General features: G+C 41.4%; 1 protein-coding gene across 3 annotated transcripts in view; it reads right to left on the bottom strand.

The window, feature by feature from the left end:
- The window catches only part of GATB (glutamyl-tRNA amidotransferase subunit B), a 47,275-nt gene that overhangs the window by 4,492 nt on the left and 22,741 nt on the right, over positions 1-20,042 (bottom strand). For all 3 annotated transcript variants that reach the window (XR_014584459.1, XM_083836380.1, XM_083836381.1), the window contains 7 exons: positions 18,757-18,870; positions 17,729-17,813; positions 17,279-17,323; positions 14,997-15,186; positions 8,119-8,252; positions 7,627-7,705; positions 2,031-2,165 (listed from right to left, as the gene is read on the bottom strand). Coding sequence is in view for 2 of the 3 variants with exons in the window: in XM_083836380.1 (XP_083692506.1) it covers positions 2,031-2,165; positions 7,627-7,705; positions 8,119-8,252; positions 14,997-15,186; positions 17,279-17,323; positions 17,729-17,813; positions 18,757-18,870 (782 nt within the window). In the remaining variant the exon portion in view is untranslated. The remainder of the gene's footprint in view (positions 1-2,030; positions 2,166-7,626; positions 7,706-8,118; positions 8,253-14,996; positions 15,187-17,278; positions 17,324-17,728; positions 17,814-18,756; positions 18,871-20,042) is intronic.

Raw genomic sequence — 20,042 nt, 5'->3', positions numbered from 1 at the left:
TCAGAGGTGGTTTTTTGATGCACACTTACCTGCAAAACATCAAGGCCATGTTTAAAACCTAAGTAAAGAAACTGTGAAAGAAAAGCGTTGAAAAATTTACTTTGGGGCATTTTTAAGCAATATGCTACTGCTGAAACACAAGCTTCTGGTCTTCATACTGTTTGAGTGGCAGGAAGACATTCCCTACATTGTCAGAATTACTGGGCAAAACACGATAGCTTCAATTAAACAGGACGCTGTATTTACAGACATTAAGGGAAGGATGGCTAACATATGAACCACCAACTGTGACAATGCTAAGCACAAATGCAAATGTTGCTGCTCATTAGGGTATCTGAATTATTGGCAGGCTAAAATCTTCTCTGTAACGTCACAGTATGGAAAGGCCTCATTACTCCTTACATGCTAGGAATTCCTTATACGGGGGAGAGTACGGTACAGCCTAGATGCTGCGTTTTCATAAACTGCTTGGTGTTGGTTTGAACAACTTTGTCTAGGTTAGTTCTTTTTAAAGAAAGTTGCTATCAGAAAGCAAGGCATACTTTTCTCCCCTGGCAAGTACTCGGCTAACTATTTTGTCATGTAAGCTCTCGCAGCAATTTGAAGTAGTGAATTACAGGGCTTCAAGGCAGCTTTTGCTGTAGTGAAAGATCACCTGGAAAAAGGAGGAAAGTGAGGCCATTCTACTGCATTTGGCTTGACTCAAACAGGGGAAAGCAGAGAGGAATTACATTCTCAGCCAAGGCATTATTATTGAAACGGGAGTATAGTTATGGACCTTCAGCTTCTGCACTTCCCAATCAGTTCTAATGTTCTTTCTATCCACACTTGTGCTTCCGTTCTAGTCAGAAAATACAGGAGCACTTTTATCAGGCTCTGCAAATAAGTCAGTCTGATGGAGGTCACGCTGACCTACTGCAAGCTCATTTTCTTTATCAAAAGCTCTTGCGGAGCTGTTAGCATCCCCCAATGAGATCTGGGGTGGGTGGTATTGTTCTCAAAAGATGTTAATGTCTTTTTTCACAATGGCAAATGTATCTAGACAATGTTTATATTGGAAGCAAGCTATTCACTTCTGCTTTTACATTTTCACTCCACAGTACATATAAGCATTTGTTTTCATTTTGTTTTTTATAAAGCAGATGTTAGACTCTGTCAGGATTCCTTCCCACTCCTCCCCTTCAAGATCAACAAGTATTTTTTCCCCTTTTCCTGGCTCAGAGCTTGTTAGCCTGATGAGCCACACAGGCTGCTGCACGTCCTTTGATGGGGATGGGGAAGAGCTGAAACCCTGTCTTGAACACAATGCAGCATTTGTGCTGCTGCCACAGCCCAGGCGCAGGACAGCAGAGCTGACAGCAGCCCTGTTGCAGCACACGCAGCCCCCTGAAGCCACCGGTGCTGCTGCCACATGGGTCTGGCTCCTCCCCACCCCACAGACAGCGCCAGGCAGGACAGCAAGAGAGTCTTGCCCCTGGCACTGAGGGAAGGTGGGGACACAGAGAAGAGACAGACACAAGTGAAATTTTGGCCCTGCTAGTTCTGATGTAGCCTCTAATCCCATAACTAATATACGCCTTGCTGGTGGATAGCCTCAGTCTTCAGATTCAGAAGTGTTGCACTGTTGCTCTAAGGTCTCAAGAAAAGACATAAAAATGAGAATTACGTGCCCAAATGGCTAGGTCAGGTTAAGGCCAGTATGCTGCATAGGTGAAGACAGAAGGAAAGCCCCGTAGCTTTGCTTTCTTGCATTAAATTTTTATGGTCTTGTAGAGTGACTTAGCACATTAGCCAGACTGGTAATTTCTTCTGCTGATCATTTTGTGTAAGCTTCAATTTCCAAAGAAACACTGAGTAAAATAAGAAAGGAGAAGAAAAGCCATGATCATAGCTGTGCAGCAGCTTTAATGCTCCTATCCTGGCTCTAGAGCTCAAATACCAATTAAAAGAGAAAAGGCCATTTTAGTCCCCTCCTTTTTAGTGCCACAGCCTAACACAGTGCCCGAGCTTTCCAGCACCACCATAACCACCTCCTTTTCATGTTCATCAATCACTGCTTGGCAGATCTGTTCAAGCTCCTCTCGATCCTCTATCAGTTGAAGCTGCTTTTCTTTAACAATTTCAAGAGGCGTCTTTCCTTCTCCCTTCCACAGTTCCTCGAACACCTGAAAATCACAATGAGTGGCAAAGGTCAGTTTCTTTACATATCAATGGTATTTACATGCATTATTTTAATTACAGAGCTAAGAAGTCAGATTTTAGTAGCAGCAAGAGCAGATTGTCTCAGCGTGAACAAGCCCAAGATTTAATCCTGCGCTGTGCTGAAAGAGCTCTTGTGCCTTCCCCCCCCCTTTTCGGCACCCTGAAATCAATCGAAGCCTTTTCACTTCCTGCACAGAGTGCAGGTTATGGTTGGGAAATGGTGCTCTGCAGCCTGCCGCAGCACCAGGAGCTGCCCGCCAGCAGCAAGGATACTTGTTCCAAGAAGTTTGCCCGCTGCGGCCCCAGTGTACCTTCTGTCCCTCCTTTGGGCTGGAGCACGTGCTGCTCACCGCTCTGAGCTCTGCCCCCTGCTGCGGGTGGGCCCAGCGGCAGCCACCGCCACCACCACCGCGGCTGTTTCTCAGGCAGCACTCGCGCTCGTCTCACATTATGCGCAAGAACTGCCTGAGAGCAGTAAGAAAATGCATTTCCATGAGCGATGTCTCTGCACAGGAGCTGACGATTAGCTGACTGTTGTACTGAGTCCAATTCCAGGTAACTCATCTCATTACCAGCCCTCATCAGCAAGCTGTAATGAGGATACGTATGACAAAGCAGAAGAGAAATGGTGCCAGGCCGATTCCGCGCAGCAGCTCCAGCCCACCTATGCATCACCTCCAAGCACAGGGATGCTGGGTGAACCTAAGCCTCTGGAATAATTACTTCTTAATGCTAGTGTGTTCTCCTATGCCGTAGCAGGGCTATTGCCCTGGAATAAACTTGAGAGAAGAGAACATTTATTAAAAAACAATTTCCTTGGGCAGTCATTTTCTGTATTCCCTTTGCTCTTATTTCAGAGCTGTGGGAGGAGGGAAAGAAAACCCTTATTAAAACAGCTGCTTGTGCTTCATCCTGCTCTGAAGATATAATTGTATGTTTGGGCCACTGCTGTGTACCAGTATGGAAACGGATTTCACGTCAAAATCTCAGCAGTAAATACTCAATGTAGGATGGAGAAGAGGCTGGGAAGGGGAAAGGAGAAGGGCCATTCAAACCGCATGTTAAATAATTAGCAGGACAGCGAGACAACTTAGGAAAAATGGAACGTGTGGGATGGTACTTTAAGTACCCCAGCAATAGTCTTCAGCATGGAAGACTTTTCTGAAACGAAAGACCCTCAGTTAAACAATTCTGTAGCCACGACAGGTATGTAAGAACCATGTGCTGACACAATTCTTGTAAATAGAGATTTGTTTGCCAGCTGTGCCTCAAAGGATTTGATGATATCTTATCACAGTGCTGGAGACCCCGAGAGAGGGCAGCAACACAAAGTGCCTTGCTTTTCCCCCCATAAGAAGGTTAAAGGCAGATCACAATATTAAAGTTACCGATAAGCGGCCAGAGTTAGAACCACAATAAGTGAAGCTTTCAGCTGCTTACAACTAAAAAAAAAATCAATGCAGTATATGATGTCTTCTGCAAGACCTTCCTTCCAGTACAATAGAGTGCAAATCATTGTGCCAGTGCTACCTGGAACACCCCTAGAAACAAATACATGCAACAGAGATTCAACCAGTCTGCAGCAGTTTGCATTATTTTCTTTTTGCTGCACTCCATGGCCTAATTCCACGGCAGCCTCCACCTGCTCCTTCCTTCCCTGAGGGCCTCCTGAGGCACTGGGCCGGTACACCGCCCCTCAAAAGGAGCTCTGTCCTCTTTGCACAGCACAGCCCATGGCAAAACACCCTGGAGAGCCTGAAGCACTGCGCACATCAGAGGCTGGACAGTAAATAAGCCCCATCACCATCCTGGAAAGAAGCAGATGTGATTTTTAGGACTGGTATGTATGCAAGCAGGATGTTATGGGCTGCGGGAGGAGAAAATCTGCAACGAACAAAATCTAAGCAGCCAAGCATGGCAGAGTTACCCAGGAGCAACTCATACATCAGGCTGCCTTAGACCAGGGGGCAGGACAGCTTGACAGTCACGGACACAGCTCTGCTTCCCCGCTAGTCCTCTGCCAAACATCTCCTGGCGCTGAGAAAAGCTTGCCTGTTAGAAACCTTCAAGGCACCAGATTTTCCCTGTGGCATCTGCATCACGTGTACTTTTCCATTTGGTAACAAGCATATCCACTCAGCTACTGGGGCAATAATGTTATCAAGGCCCCTGCTTGTTTACAGGTATGAAGGAAAGCAGAAAGATGTGGCCAAGCCCTGTCAAAGATGCACTTTAAAAAATGTGTTTCTCTACTTGGCAAAGAGTACACATCTAAAGAAAGCAGTTTAAAAAATGATTTCAACTCATTTACACAAACTGTCTGCACCAGAACAGTGGGATCAAATTATGAGGTCTCCAGAGCCAAAACGAGAATCTCAGGCCCCATTTCCATTACTGAAATCTCAGTAGTTTCTACTATTGATTCTTGCCTGAGCGTGATTAGATTTTAATGATGTTCTGCTCTCTCTACCTACACAGGCATAGCAGCGAACCATTGGTCAAGATGAATTAATCAGGACTCACACGTCTGGCTGCCACGGGCATCATATCAAACATTTTGCAACTGGTGAACATGCCAGCTGACTGCTGCGCCTGAGAACGGCTCCAACTGGAAACCCTATCTGCAGTGATTTGCTGCCAAAGGTGGGAGGGAAGCAGCAGGCAGCACCACTCGAGCCTGTTCTGTGGGCATCTCTCCTTGCCACTGATGGAAAGCCTTGATGCCTGGCAGTTGTCCCTCAGCCTCCGACAAAAGTGAGGGGCAGGCTGGGTCCAGTGCTCCAGATGGCGCAGCCGTAATTGTCAAAGCAGATGGTTCTGTTTAGTTTTGTGTACTGTGCTCATTTTCCTGCTATCTCCTTTAAAGGAGGGGTGCCAAGTGGGTGTGTTGAAGTTATTCCTATGTGGGTAACATATGCAACTGCATAAGCAAACAAGACCTGGGGGCCGCTCTGCTCCATGCCCTGCTCCAGATCCCTGAAGAACAGGCGACGAGGGGCTCCACGCTGAGCTGCTCCAGCAGGGCTCTCAGCAGCCACGGCCACTTTGCGCTTTCCTGGCCCAGGATCCGTCCTCCTCCAACGCTGTAACTCACAAGCGGGCCCTGATGCCACAGATGTACACCCTGCCAGCCCCACAAGTGAGGACTGAGGCCCCACTGAGGCGTACTGCCCAGCAGAGCGGTTTCAGCCCTAGGGAAGTTGCACCGGGACGTCCCACCATGGACTTGAAAGTGGTGCCTCAAGGCTCGCCAGGCCCAGGCCACGCTCGCCCCACAGCCCTGCGGCATGGGAAGCTGCTCCCCTGCGCACAGGCATGCCAGTCTGAAACCGCTTCGGAGACCTCTGGGCAGGATGCTGTATTTGATGGCAAGTTGGGTGTGAGCTCCGTAATTACCTAAGTGTTAATTATGCAAGCACACAGTGCCCTTTCCTTGGCATATGCATCCTACCATACAATATTCTGTGTCTATAATCAGCACTCGCGGCTTTTATCTGTCTGTGTTTCTAATGCCTTACACAGCAGAAACCAAACGCAAACCTCTTAAAAAATTAAAACTTTTAACGGCTTCCTGCTGTGAGCCGTGTATGTGGATACATGTCTGTGTGCTCACCCCATCAAACCCTTCTATCATTTCTAGTTGGATCTGTCTCTACCGCTGCAATTCGTTCCCCCCACCCCAAGTGCTGCAATTCATCTGCTGTTGTGTATATATAGCCCTTTCTGCCCTCGGGCCATCCAGTATCTCTGCCTACTGCTGAGAATTGTTATAAACATTTGTTATTCTTCTGACATCCAGGCAACCAAAATACTTTTCTAAATGCGGCAAGGTTCCTGCAGTTTGATAGCATCATTCAGTGATGGCAAACAGTACTGTTATTTCTCTGTGTCCAATTTCAGAACAGAGAGGACAACACGCACACTACGAGGAGTTTGTAATTAAACAAGAAAGGCATCTCTGAAATTCTTGACATTTCATAACCTGTCAGAAGTGCTGGCATACAGATATATCACAAGGAAAAACTTCCAGTAGAAGAGCATTAGTACCCTGTTTCTACCTCCACAAGGAAGCTGGGAATTAAGAATGGAGTTCTGAAGCTCCTCTCTGAGACGCAGACACCAAGCTGATGGGTGTCCCATTACCCCACAGGCACACAACCGCCCTGCACCCCAATGCATTTCCTGTTAATATTTTACGTTCTTTTTGAAGCTTTTACTTTTGCAACCTAAAATTTCCAAAAGCACATGCCTGAAGTCAGGCACTTAGACCTTGCATTTTTGGTGCCTATAATAAGCAGCTGGCTATTCCGAGGAGCAGACCAACCACAAGCCCAGCTTAATTAAGAAGCACAAGAAACCCCCCAAAACCAGGAGGTTTAAGTGTCTCCAAGTAGGGTGAAGAGCCACATTTGCAACTGTTACTCTTGGTTTATAATCACGCAAAAGGTGAACTGCTCCCTGAACTGTTCCAAAGTTGTTCTTGGACTCAATTTGTGCTAAAAAGGTGGAAGCCAGCCCTGTGTATTTCAGAGTGTTAAACTCTTGAAAGCACACAAGGCAAACTAAATATCTTCATTAACAATTTTGCTGATGACCACCTGAGAAGAAACGGCCATCTAATGTATTTATGTAAAGGCCAATCACTAATTGAAAGAACAATGCATTCCACAAAGAACGTGAGATGAATGGCAGTTATTCCTTTTCAGAAAAGAACTCTGAATTTTGTCTATATAGACACAGACATCACAGTACCCATCATAAGCAGTTCATAACTTTAGAGATGAACGTGCCAAGTGCTGATTTTTCTGACTGTCCTGACAGGGGGAAAGCTGGCTTTACAGACAGTTCTTGCTTGAGACGCCAATAACAAAGAAGCTGGGATAAAAGAAAGGCCAGAAGTCTCCATGTGTGACTCATGGAGTATGCCAGATCAGACTTCTTTTTGTGACTACAATCAGGTAATTACATCCATTTCCATATGCTAATACTTGGGAATGTAGACCCTAGTATCCCTTAGCACACAGTAGCTGATACTCTCAGCTTAACTGCAAGTCAGGGATTAGTTCCCACTGACCTTTTGCTCAGGTCTGACTCAAACTACCAAACTGAGATCTAGTGCCTGGTTTGTTCAGAAGCAGAACTTACTTAATTGACTGCAGTTCACATGGTGAAAATGTACTGTTTGGTTTGTGCTCCCTTCTAACGCTGAATATGCAAATATATCTGTAAGATTATGCACACGAGGCATTTTCATCCGTTATATGTATACAGTATAGATGCAAGATTTATCCTTCATCAACACTCTGAATTAATTTCCTTTTAAACCGATGTACTGGTACACACTGAATATAAAATAGCTACGCAAATGGAGTAAGTGCCCACAGATTCAAAATAAAATTACAGTAAAGTCAAGAAGGTACTCACCTGCTTTGCTGCTGAAGCAGAAATTTCTTTTTTTTCTAGAAGATTCAGAAGGTCAGCTAGGAGAACAGAACTGACTGGGCTATGGAAAAAGGGGGCAAGAGTTACCTCAGAGAAAAGGATACGTAATACATCTAGGCTACTGTTGCTTGCCTAAACATCACACCATTTAGCATGACAAGCTAGTATTTTTCTCCATGATACACTATACTCAGCTTTGGTATTGATTGCCTGATTGTGCCCTAACATTGTCACATTCCAGAGAAGGAAGGCACTGATTACTACTCTTAACTACACAGTCCTCTTCTCTGGAAGGCATTTGGTTAGCTTCATTCATCATGACAGTGTCAAGGCCTAAGTAGCACTGCCTAGGATAACAAACTTCACAGATAATAACTAAAACAGAAGTGAGCAACAGAGTGACACAATACTATTCTTGGTACATGAGAAAAGGAGCAATTTTGTTTCACCATTGTAGTAATTGAGAAGCCTGACCTTTCTTTTACTGTACAGGAATGTTGTTTTAAGTAACTCAGCAGGTCATTTAAAATCCAGCCGATGACTTTCTTTGGCTTCATTTGGGTCTGTTTTAGCACATTTTCAAAGAATTCTGTTAATCCGTCTTCATTCTGTTAAAAGAAGAATTAAATGCATCAAAGAGATACTGAAGTGCAAACATGATTAGTTACACAATTATATTCAGAGTATAAATACTCAATCCTAAAGTAAATTGGTTTTGTGAATTCATTTCAAAGCCACAAGACTTTTGAGTAATTTTATTAACAGTAAGCAAACTATGTTGTCTAGAATGCATACATATAGGTTGTATGTCAGCCTGTCTGTTTTAATGTAACTTCCAAGAAATGAGTGATCTCTTTTCTCTGAAATCTCCCTAAAATTATCATTTGGAGAGAACCTCTCTCATCTCCTTTGTTTTAAATACATACGATGCCAGAAAATATACTGCTCCACATGCTGTCATGCTATCTGTTACCAAGAAGACTTTGCCTGAAACTGTCTACAGATACTTCACTTTTGATCTTGCAATCACTTCTTTTTATTTTGGATCGATGGAATAAGATTGGCTTGTATTCACCCTTGAATGATATGGAAAGGTCATACTGTAAGGAGTGGGGTTTTATTTTTCTAGTTTCTAGCTTTCACAGAAGCTATGTAAGGCTTCACACAGCACCCTAAATGCTCAGAAGGTATGACAGTAAGGGATTCAGTTTATAGTATAAGTGAAATCTGAGACTGTTTTTAGAAGAACAGACACTGCACAGTCTGTTGAATGCTGTGCTGTTCGACATCTAGGCAGTGATGGATCTTTAACTAGAGCACAGAACTTACTAGTTCTACTGAAGGCTTGTAGTGCTCCTTTTCAAGGAGGAATCCAAATCCACCGTGCTACTGGACTTCTGCAGCGTTTGGCATAACTGCACAGGAGGACATGCCAGCTCTCAGAAGTTGTCAGAGGTAACAGTTTAGAGACAGCCACTGAGTTATTCTCAGTATACTGTCATCACAGCAAAAACATTTTCCAAGCACATAGTGATTGCAGACAAATCTCTGTGAACACTTCTGAGCAAAAAGAGTCCAGGTACATGCTAAACCAAAGCCTGACTTTTCCACCCAAACTCACCCCTGTCAAAACAGTCTCTTTTGCCCTTGTTTTTATAGATAATTTATCACCACAGCAATACAAAAATTTGGACTTTCCACCTTGAACATTTCAGAAAGTAAACTTCTACCACCTCTGGATACCACATTCATTAGTAATGATGTATGGCTTTTAAGGAGGCTGCAATCTAGCGCTCTCTATTCAGTAAAAAAGATTAAAACCTACTTAGAATAATGGATTGAAGTGCTGTAAAACTGGTGTGACAAAAATCAGACCCTTCCCCTTTACCTTGAGACCATGAGCAAAGAAAGAATCGAAGTTCTCAGCCTCAGTAAGTCACTGAGGACTTCTGTGGAGTAGATCCGGTAACTCCCAATACTTATCTAATACACACACACAAACGTCCTTTCTTGACCTATGGTCTTACAAATTTAACTAGAAGTTACCTAGCAGTAAATAATCTAAAATCTAAGGTTAAATATATTAGAACAAATTTTGCTTAAAGACAAAATAATAATAATTAAAAAAAAACAAACAAAAAACCTCAAACATCAGAGGATTGATGTAATTATCAAAGTCTAGTAAATGATTAAAAACTAGGCATGTACGAAGTGGAATTACTAAAATGATAAACTATTAAATATTGTATTCTTTCTAATTCACCCCAGGATTCATTAGCACAAACAAATACCTATTATTTAAATGGCAGACTGCCTTCCACAGAAGCACCTGTCCAATTTAGGTAGGAAGAAGTGAGTATGTATAAATGTTGTTTTTGTCATTTTTTATACATGTGCTGCAGAAGGTTTTACAAACACTCCAGGCAGAGTAGTCTAGCTACAACATTATGCATGCAAAAACAATGTCTGCAGACGCCACGTGTCTCAATGAAGGCTACACAGCTCAGATGCAGCATGTCCAACACTTTTATCACGTATATGATGGAGAGCATATCTCTAGCAGTGGGCATATTCAGATTTCTGGATATCAACAGCCTGGCTGGAGTTACAGCTCTGATGCTGCTGCCAGACCTTTGAAAATCAAGGACAAACATACCCAGCCTTCAAATTTTAATCAGATGATTTCCAAGCAGTAAGAGGAGAAAAGCCCAGGAATACTCAGAGAGATAGACTTACACATGCTACCAGGCACTGATCCCTATATCTACCTGCTGCTTGTGCAAATAGAACTGGATATGCTCCCCCAAATTCCTTGGCCCTTCTTTATTTTTTTAAAGTGACTATAATTTTCTGTAGCCAAAAAGAAGGAAAACCCAGCAATGCCAGATTGAAATGAACAAGGCAGAATGTCAAAATGACTGGTAGAAATGAAATGTTTTCCTTATTTTCTTGCCATATAAAGAAGGAATAGCTTGATTAGCTTTAATTTCTAGATACCATAATACTTGAACTTGACTTTAATTTGTTGCGCATTTTGGTCAACTTTTGTCATGCCAAACTCACTCCAACTACCAAATTCATTCTGATGTCTTTCCCCCAGAAGATGTAGTTAAACTTAGGGAAAAATAACCAGGGGGCAGCTCTGATACACTGAGGGGGCCGCTCTGATACAACTCTACTATCCATCATTTCACTTCCAAAACAAAAAAACTTCATTGAAATCTTAACTTAGCTCCTTCCCTAATAATTTGTCATCACAATTTTCTGTGTGCTGTCTGCACATACTAGGTATTTCTGCTTCTATATTTCTACACTGTGGCTTAAAACATCATAAAGAGTTAACATACACACACACACACAGATCTGTCCCTTGCGATAGATCTGAGCTGAAAACCACTGCAAGCTCTAATGTTCTGGTTCACAGGAATGCTGTCTCACTTAATTCTGAGTAACATATTTTATTCTTCTTAGAAGGAAAAACAGAATTCTGGAATTGCAGCACCATGCTTGTGATTGAGGCCCACTGGGGTGCTCCCATTATGCACAAAATATGTTGTACCTTATTCACCAGAATCTCGCTGGCATGAAGTATGAAACTCAACCAGATGCATATTTATTTCTGAAATATGGTTTAACACCATTGTTTAACAGTACATGTCAAAATCTAGTGGTGGAGTAATTCCACATGCTTTTAAAACAAGTTTAAAACAATATCCTATTTTACAGAATGCCATGGGTGTCATCTGCAGAGACATTGGCTCTGTAATGCAAACTTGTGCTTTTAAAGACCAATAATGTTCCTGAAGAACCGAAGGAGAAAACTACATCAGTGTTCACGAATGTTATTTTCTGCTTTCTTCTTCCCATTTTCACCATCTCAGCTCCCACAATAACCAACTATGAGGTAACAACTGCCGCAAAAATGTGCAAGACTGTCAGGGGGGAAAAAGCAGAAAATGTACTCTATTAAAGCAGCAAGAAGAGCAGTCAAACAAAGACAGTTCAAACTTTTTTTATGGCTTCTTATAAAATGCTTTAAATTCTAAAAAGAAGCATAAATTCACCTGCATGCCAAAGTGTATGAGGGCGGCATGCTGTAAACAAAATTGTCAAGAACTACTTCTTCAGCATCCCATTTTGACTGTTTAATGGATTCACAAATGTAATTGTTCCAGCAAACGAATGACCCCAAGCCCAAGTGGAACTGCTGCTTTTATCTGAGTAAGCAGAGGAACAGTAAATGTATACAAAGACTTCAAATTCAGATGAGAAAGGAAGTGATCAGACTTTTTTTTTCTAATGCTGTACTGTGACAGCCAATCTGTTTTTTGGTTGGACTTCAGCATGGTTTTTGAAAACAAAGCATCACATTAATGTCTATGCCAATGCGTCTTATTTTTTGCCCCAACAGGAAGCAAGACAAAAATATTATACTACCATAACTGACCAAGTTCTCAGAGATCCTTCTTGACAGAAGAACAGTATTTAACAGTCTAACTGTTTACACAGCAAAGTAGGAACTGCATGCAGAAATTGAGTACCCAAATACCACTCAGTCTACCCAGCCCAAAAAATTGTATGTTTACAAATAAGAAGGATTTTGCATGAAGAAAATCAAACTTCATTTATTTTTGTCATCTGTACAAAACTATGAAAAATCTAGCAGTTTACACTTAGGAAATCTCAGGCAAAGATATTAATAGCCAAAGCTCTCCTTCCATTTCAGTTCATCTTGCAATTAGGCAACGCTGGAGTCTTACATTCTCAATACTGCAGTGCATACAGGCAGTTATCGTATATGAGAATAAAGCTCATGAAGTGAGCTCAGAAACTAACTTACATTCTGAGGTACAGTATTGTTTTATTATAACTTTTTTTTTTTTTTGCGTTTTCTCTAACAAGTTGGCGCAGAACAGAGATTTTGCATTTTAGAGTCATCCCTCTACCACTGCCATTTATTTAATGAGCACTCCTGGGCGCTCTAACCTGAAAGAATGCTCATTAGATTTGTGCATCTGGCCCTATCAGCAATCTTCTGTAACTTCTGATGTAAGCTTAATACAGCAATGGACATACCATTTTCAGATGAATTAAGGTTAACTAGTCTCCCAGTGAACAGGCAAGCAACTTTTATGGAGAGTATACATGCTGACATTCTAATGCACAATAAAAGAAGACCCACAATGAAGAATGTGTTCACTTCATGCATTCAAATGGATGCATTATCTTATTACAAGCTGTATCCCGAATTTCAGCTTGGAGCTCATTAATTATCTTACAGGCTGCAAAAAGGGAAAAGCTGAGAAAAAGCAAAGGCAATAGTAGATTTCAGAGAATGGCTGGAAAGAAAGGGGATCTGGTCAGGCAAATCCATAGGGCTAGTTGCTAGAGATGACAGAAACCACACAGCAGAGGCCATCAGTACTAGCAAGATTGAAGAAGAAGGTTGATGCCAAGTGAAAGGAGTGGGTGTACTGAGTCCGGCTGGGATGAAGTTAATTTTCTTCATAGCAGGCCATAGGGTGCTGTGTTCTGGATTTGTGACTACAACAGTGCTGGTAACGCACCAGTGCTTTGGCTTTTGCTAAGTAATACTTGCACAGCATAAAGGCTTTCTCTTTTCCTGCTCTACCCCTGCAGTGAGCAGGCTAGGGGTGGGCAAGAAGAACAGCTAGCCTAAATTGACTAAGGGGATATTACCTGCCACATAACGTCACGCTCAGCAAGAAAAACTGAGGGTAGAGGGTTTTGTGGGAGGTACTTAGAGACTGGATGGGCATCAGACTACTTGTGGGAGGTGATGAGTGATTGCTATTGCATTACTTTTGTTTTTTCCTTCCTCCTTCTTTCACTTCTTTAAGTGTTACTTCTATCTCCACCCATAAGTTCTTTTGCTTTTGCTCTTCTTACTCTCCCCCATCCCACTGGTTGGGGGAATGAGCAAGCAGCTGTGTGGTGCTTAGCAGCTGATCAAGGTCAACCCACCACAATGGGGGAGAAGAAGAAAAAACAACAGAAAAAAGGGCATGCAGAGACCTATTTGCGCTTCTGAGCTCCTTTTATTTTAATGTGCAAGATAAAATGCACACTTGGACAGGAATACTGCCTGCTAAATCACATTGTGCAATTTACACAATGAGACAGAAAGGTAAGATACTACAGACGCTTCTCAGTCACTGCAGCCTCATCACTTCAATGAGACTTACAACACATCTGCCTACCAAACAGTAGCCCACGAAAATGGTGCACCAGCACAACAGCAGATTTCCTAACATCTTTCTTCAGAAGAAGGAACCATGTTTTCTGTAGAAGCAGATTCTATAGAAGTGTATTAAAATATACACAGTATACACAGCACAAGTGTATTAAAGACATACAAAGAAGGGATATTAGGTAGTTATGTGCACTGCTCTCCCTGCATTTACAGCCAAAGGAAAGGAACTCCTCCAGAGGACAATTTAAAGTACTTACGGTTATACTCTGAATCTTACTATGAAGTTGTTTTCCTTCTGTCTCCACTAATCACAGAGGTAACCAAAGCAGAACACTGTCCTAGCTTAGCTGGCTATGTGAAATGTCTAAGCTTGGGTGGCTATACTAACCCCACACAGAGTTTTCACTGCCAAAACAAGATGATGCAATTTTTATTTAAGAAGCCTGAAGTCCTTTAGATTAATTTTGGAAGTTATGAGATTTTGCTGTCATTTCCTTATTTACATCCACATTTGTCACATCCTTTTCTTTCACATCCCCTCTTCTCAACCTGTCCCTGGTAAACTGCATTGTGAGGTCAACGTTCATGCTGTAAAGCCATTTTGTTTATTTACCTAAGAATAAGTCCATTTTTTTTTCTAAAGAGTATAGAAATCAGATCAACTGGGGCACATGAAGCTGAAAGATTTAAACTATGGGTTTTCCTTCTGCAGTCAGGAAAGCATGTCTATTAATTTGTTAAATACTGACAATGTACCCAGCCTCATACCAGACCCAAAGACAAGAAGAACATGCAATTGCAGACAAGGATTTCTCAGCAGGAAGTTGTACATTTGTGGCAGTAAGTCACTAGTTTGTCCATGTGTAGACAGACAAGATCAATATTAAATAATAGTTATTTGACTGCACCTTGCATGAGAAATGCTTTTTCTAGAAGCACTGTGCAAGGTTTCTTTTTCCCCTACTATTCTACTCATATGGCTCCAAGGTACCAAGTAGGCAACGAACTGGACATATTTCCAACCAAAAAAATCCATGAGAACTGATAGCTGGTTAATAATCACATTTGTAAATGTTTTTAAAAATAATGGAGCTTTGAAGTTGCTAGGTTTATTTTAGCACTTGATCAATAGACCTACCACTAAGGTGAAGCTGTGTTCAGGAAGAATCCCATACAGCTCAACAAGCTTTGCTCTCTTCGCACTGGGGAGGTCAGGAAGTCTCTCATGAATCCAATCAATATTTACCACTTGCTGATGGTTCACATTAGCTGGCAAAGATTTAGTATCATATAGAATCAATGGAGGAAGATTTGGCTCTGGCATGAACCTAGAGAAAATGAAGAAAAACTTCCTTAGAATTATTTTTAGTCCAAAAGCTAAGCAACAAGATAAAAAAAATATGACAAGTTTAAGCTTACCTGGGAATTGTACTACTATTTTAACAAAATAAAACATTAAAAAATAATTGCTTGGTTTATCACTGGTAAGTACTAAGAGATCAGTCCCCGAACTGCTGCGAAGTCCCTATTCTCTGTAAGTATTTGCCACTGATTGTCAAAGTCAAAAAAAGTAAAAAAGGAGTAATTAAAACACTTCTGCACCCAAAATAATATTATTAGTAACAATGACAATGATAGCTATGGAACAACCTATTCAACCTTTTGGCATCAAGCACGAACTGTAGATCTGGGCAAAAAGACTGCAGTGGACTGGCAGGAAGAAACCCAGATTGAGAGCCAACTGCCAGGAGTGATCTGGGCAGGCTGCAACCTTTTCCATACTAACTTCAAAAATCTAGATGAAATCCCATGCTGTGCTAAAAGCAAAGTCACTGTGTTCAGCAGGGTGCCACCACAGAACAAAAGGCTCCCTTAAAGAGAAGGCCATTTCAAACCACTGGAATAACTGCAATTGAAGCATAAACTTCATTATTAGATGATCAAATGAGGGGTTCAAAAATTTCAGAATAAAGGACATTGGACAACCTCTATAATTTTTATTTCAAATCTGCCTAACCATAGATCTCACATCTGATGCATATTTGCAAGAAGTAAATTATAACAATCTGAGAAAACACAGTTTAATACTGATCATAATCTTAGCACTAGTAGTATTCTTTCTGGTCTTTATTTGAAGTATATTGGACTCACCAGTTTTGCCAAGGTTTGCATGAATTTTCTTTTGCATTTGTTCTTATTCTTGTTAAATTAGTTGTGTTCTTATTCTTGTTAAATAAGCCAGCCCCTACCACATTAAGGAATTCTTAAATGATCACTGCCATTTCTGCTGCATTTCTACAAATGCTAATTGGAAAAGCAGATTTAATTTAAAGTTTGTGGGATGTTTTCAAAATCCTTGCTGTGCTTCAGTAAGAATTTATGTAGGTTTAACAGGAATACAGATAGGGCAGAGCTAAGAGGCTCTGAAAATTCTCCTGCAGAACTACAATTCTCCAGCCGAGAAGTGAACTCTGGCAGTAACAGGAAGACTGTCCAAGGATGCAAAGCCAGGGAACTCCTGGGTGGATCAGCATTAAGAAGACCCTAACCAGGGGAGGATGCAGGCAGGCACAGTCCTCAGTAATCACTGAGCTGCATAACCAGCAGCATTGTCGGATCATCTCATCCAGACACTACTGTGATTATCTCCTGTGCTAGGGCACTCAGAGGTTATGCTGCTGCTTTGCAGTGCTGCCCCGGCTCCCGGCAGCACTGCTTCCTGCCAGGAGTCATGCCTTAGTCCCTCACCCTCCAGCTCGATCCTTCTCAGCTGGCTGTTTATGGCTTGACTGTGCTGCACTGACTTTGCTGAGAGTAGATGAAAGAGTGCTCACATGAATCATGCTAGCAATCAAACTGTGATGGCTATCATCTCACACCGGTGGAAAGCAAGAAGTACTTAGCAGGGTAACAACCTCAATAGGGTTGCACAAACCTTAAGGTAGAAACCTGCCTATGTATGCTGACACCCCTCAGCAGTAGTTAGGATTTTCAAACAGTGTCTTAAACATAATTTAAGCGTGAACAGGCAGGGCCTGCTATCTGAAAATCATTTCCCTCAGTATTTATTTAAAGCAGGAACAATGCTTAACTCAGAATATTCTTACATTTAATATCAGACATTCTTAATAATACATGTGTACTGGCCACAAAGCAAACCTTCAATTTATCCACTTGGAGCTAAGGTAATCCAGCTTAGTTTTTGGGAAAGATCTATGGGATTTAGCAGAGATGAGAGAGTTCTAGATCTGAACTTCTCAGAAATATACCGATTTTGACAGGTCTCTTCCCCTTCCAGTGGAAGGTCCACTTACTTCCACACTCACCATACTAACTTTACAGGCTCATTACACTGACTACGCTTAGCATATTAAATAAGTTTTCAGTTCTTGTAATGTTAACTTTATTTAAAAAAAATACCGATAATCCTGCATTCCTTCTTTGTCTCTCATTGGTACAGTGCACCTAAAATAAAACAAAACAGTTAAGATGTGAGAAATGGTACACCACAGAATTAGTTTCCTGAAAAAAAAAAAAAGAACACAAAACAAAAACATCACCTTGTGAAGATCAGGAGAACTTCTTAAAGCCACTTCAAAGGAAGTGTGTATGTGAACTCCCTGACACTGCTTGATGTTAACACACAGGGGTGTTTTTTTTGTTTGTTTGCTTGTTTTTATCAACAGATTGTGTTAAAGCCTCAGCTTTAAGAATAATTAATTACTACCTGCAATGAAACCATGCTGGTGATTTTTGACTTCAGAAGAAAGAAGTTGAGCAATACCATGCTATCTCCCCTGATCAGTTCACTGGGTATCCCTAGCACTCTAAAGCTATTATTCCTGATATTCCTCCAAAATAAAAACTCACCCAAGCTTGGAATCAAAGGCTCTTGTTTCATTCAGGATTGTTCCTCCATTTTCCAGTTCTTCAATTTGCCTCTGTATTTCATAGTCTGACAGAAACAAAAGAAAAAAAATAAGCTTGCTATACTGCACTATTAGCTTTTATACATTCTACTATTTCACTGCTATGCAATAATGGAAAAGTTTGTTTATTTAACCTTAACGAAATCAACAGCAGTAGTTACAGACAGAATTATTAGTCACTGTCTTTCTCTCCAGCACTGTTTCTTTCCTTGCATGTTTTCCTCATCTTCTTTCATTTCCTTCAAACAGAAAACATTTTCTCCCAGGCACTGCAGCCAAGCCATACATTCCTAGTGACCTTCCTCTCACCCAGTGGAGTTTTTGGAACAAGAATTCTCATATCCCCCTTGCCAGTTTTATTTTGGAGATGTAACGATCATCTTTTCTTGCTCATACCCAAGCTGCATCCAAACTTCATGCACACCATCTACTGTACTCAGTGGAAAGCAATCATCTACACTGGAGGACACAGAGCTACTGCTAATATATTTCAAACACTCTAAGCACTGAATCATCTGCTTTGTTCTTACAGGCAGAGGGATAAAAGTTAAAACTGCAGACTAATGTGGCTGCTATCCCCAGAGTGCCCCACAGGTCCACTGACAGGGTCTCGGTCATGGTGACGGGAGTGAGCTGGGTCCAGGGTCCATCCAGCGAGTTCAGTCAGAAGCAGCAGGACATAAGGCCAGCCACAGGACTGGGAACAAGACTACAGCACAGGTCCAAGGTCCATCAGGAGACAGGACTGGAAACTCACACACCTGTGACATTGCTCAGGTGAAGTCTGAAGGCCCCAGCCTGGGCTTAAATGGCACTCCTGGACCAGGGGCAAGACACATGGATGGAATGCCCAGACAAAGCTAGTCAAGGCATTTAAAGGCAATTAGTGTACTCTGGAGCTTGGCATATTTCATTTACTGAGACCTCCTAAAATATCTACAATGCTCCAGTAACAATGCAACCGTTTACCTATTGCTTTTGCCAGGAACCGTATGCTATTGATATTCTTCACCTCCGTCCTCACTCCGTAAGGCTCTCCAGGGTGATGCACAGAAACATTGGCATCCACTCTCAGCTGACCCTCTGTAAAAGGAAACTTTATCAACAGAAGAGTCTGCCTTGTAACCTAGAGTAAAAAACAAACAAACTTGGCATGCATTAATAAACTGCATGTTACGTGTAGAACATTAATAGCCGACTTACATATGATCAGAAATGGGTAACAACCACCTCATAAAAGCTTTCTGTTTGTGATTCCATTTCAAGCTTCTGCCTCCAATCATTCAAAATTTTCCGAAAATACAATTTTATATATATATATATATATATTTAGTATTAGTGCTCATAATTCCTCTCCAAGAAAACTGTATGGCACAGTGCAGGGCAGGTCCTCTAAATCCGTACAGCAAAAAGAGCTTCTGACTCACAGCCCTTAAATAAAGGGCAGAATTATACAAGCAGTTTAAAGCAGCAGACTGTGAATTCCATTCCACTAAAAACAGCACAAAAAACTTTGGAATTACAACTTGATGGATATATACTACTCTAGCATGGAACACAAGAACTTGCAGTTCAATAGATTTACTTAGGTGTCCTTGGAAGTTTGCAGTCCAAAGACAAAACGTCAGAAGTGATGGAATTTTTGTAATTTTCTTCCTCTCCTTCAAGAAACTGCAATCTTTTCCCTCCCGAAATTTCCCTGGCTGCCAAAAACACTGAAACTGAATACAAAGTTACATATAAAAGCATCCTACAATTTTAGTCCAAAATGGGCTAAGGCCTCAGAGATCTTTGATGACTCAACTTCAAGTAAATAGGACTTTCATCTTTCTAAGTTTTCTCCCCTAAAGACATCACTTCTAAGAAGAGAAGGTTTGCCATAGTTATTCAACTGGTGGGAATAAACAAACAGGAAAGCTTATATTATAAAGACTTATCATTTTTTCCCATATTGCGCAGTGAACGTCTGTAGCCTTCATCTTTGTTTTTAATTTTTAATACAGATAAAAAGGAAAAATAAAACAAAACACACACAAAACCCACTTGATGTTTAGATACAGTAGTACTAATAAAGAAAATACAAAATAGCTCAGAGTCAAACCTGAGAAGTCTATGGCTCAGAATCCATTCTGGTCAAGAGATGTAAATTGACTAGAGAGGATTTGGTACATTTTGTAAAAGTAGGCTGGATGATAGTTCATTCGTTTCCTCTGTCTTCAAAGAGCCTTTGCCAAACACAAATTAAGAATAAAAGT

This window comes from Anser anser (genome assembly GCF_964211835.1).
Source record: "Anser anser genome assembly, chromosome: 4".
Classification (NCBI taxonomy): Eukaryota; Metazoa; Chordata; class Aves; order Anseriformes; family Anatidae; genus Anser; species Anser anser.
This window is presented reverse-complemented; position numbering and strand designations above follow the sequence as displayed.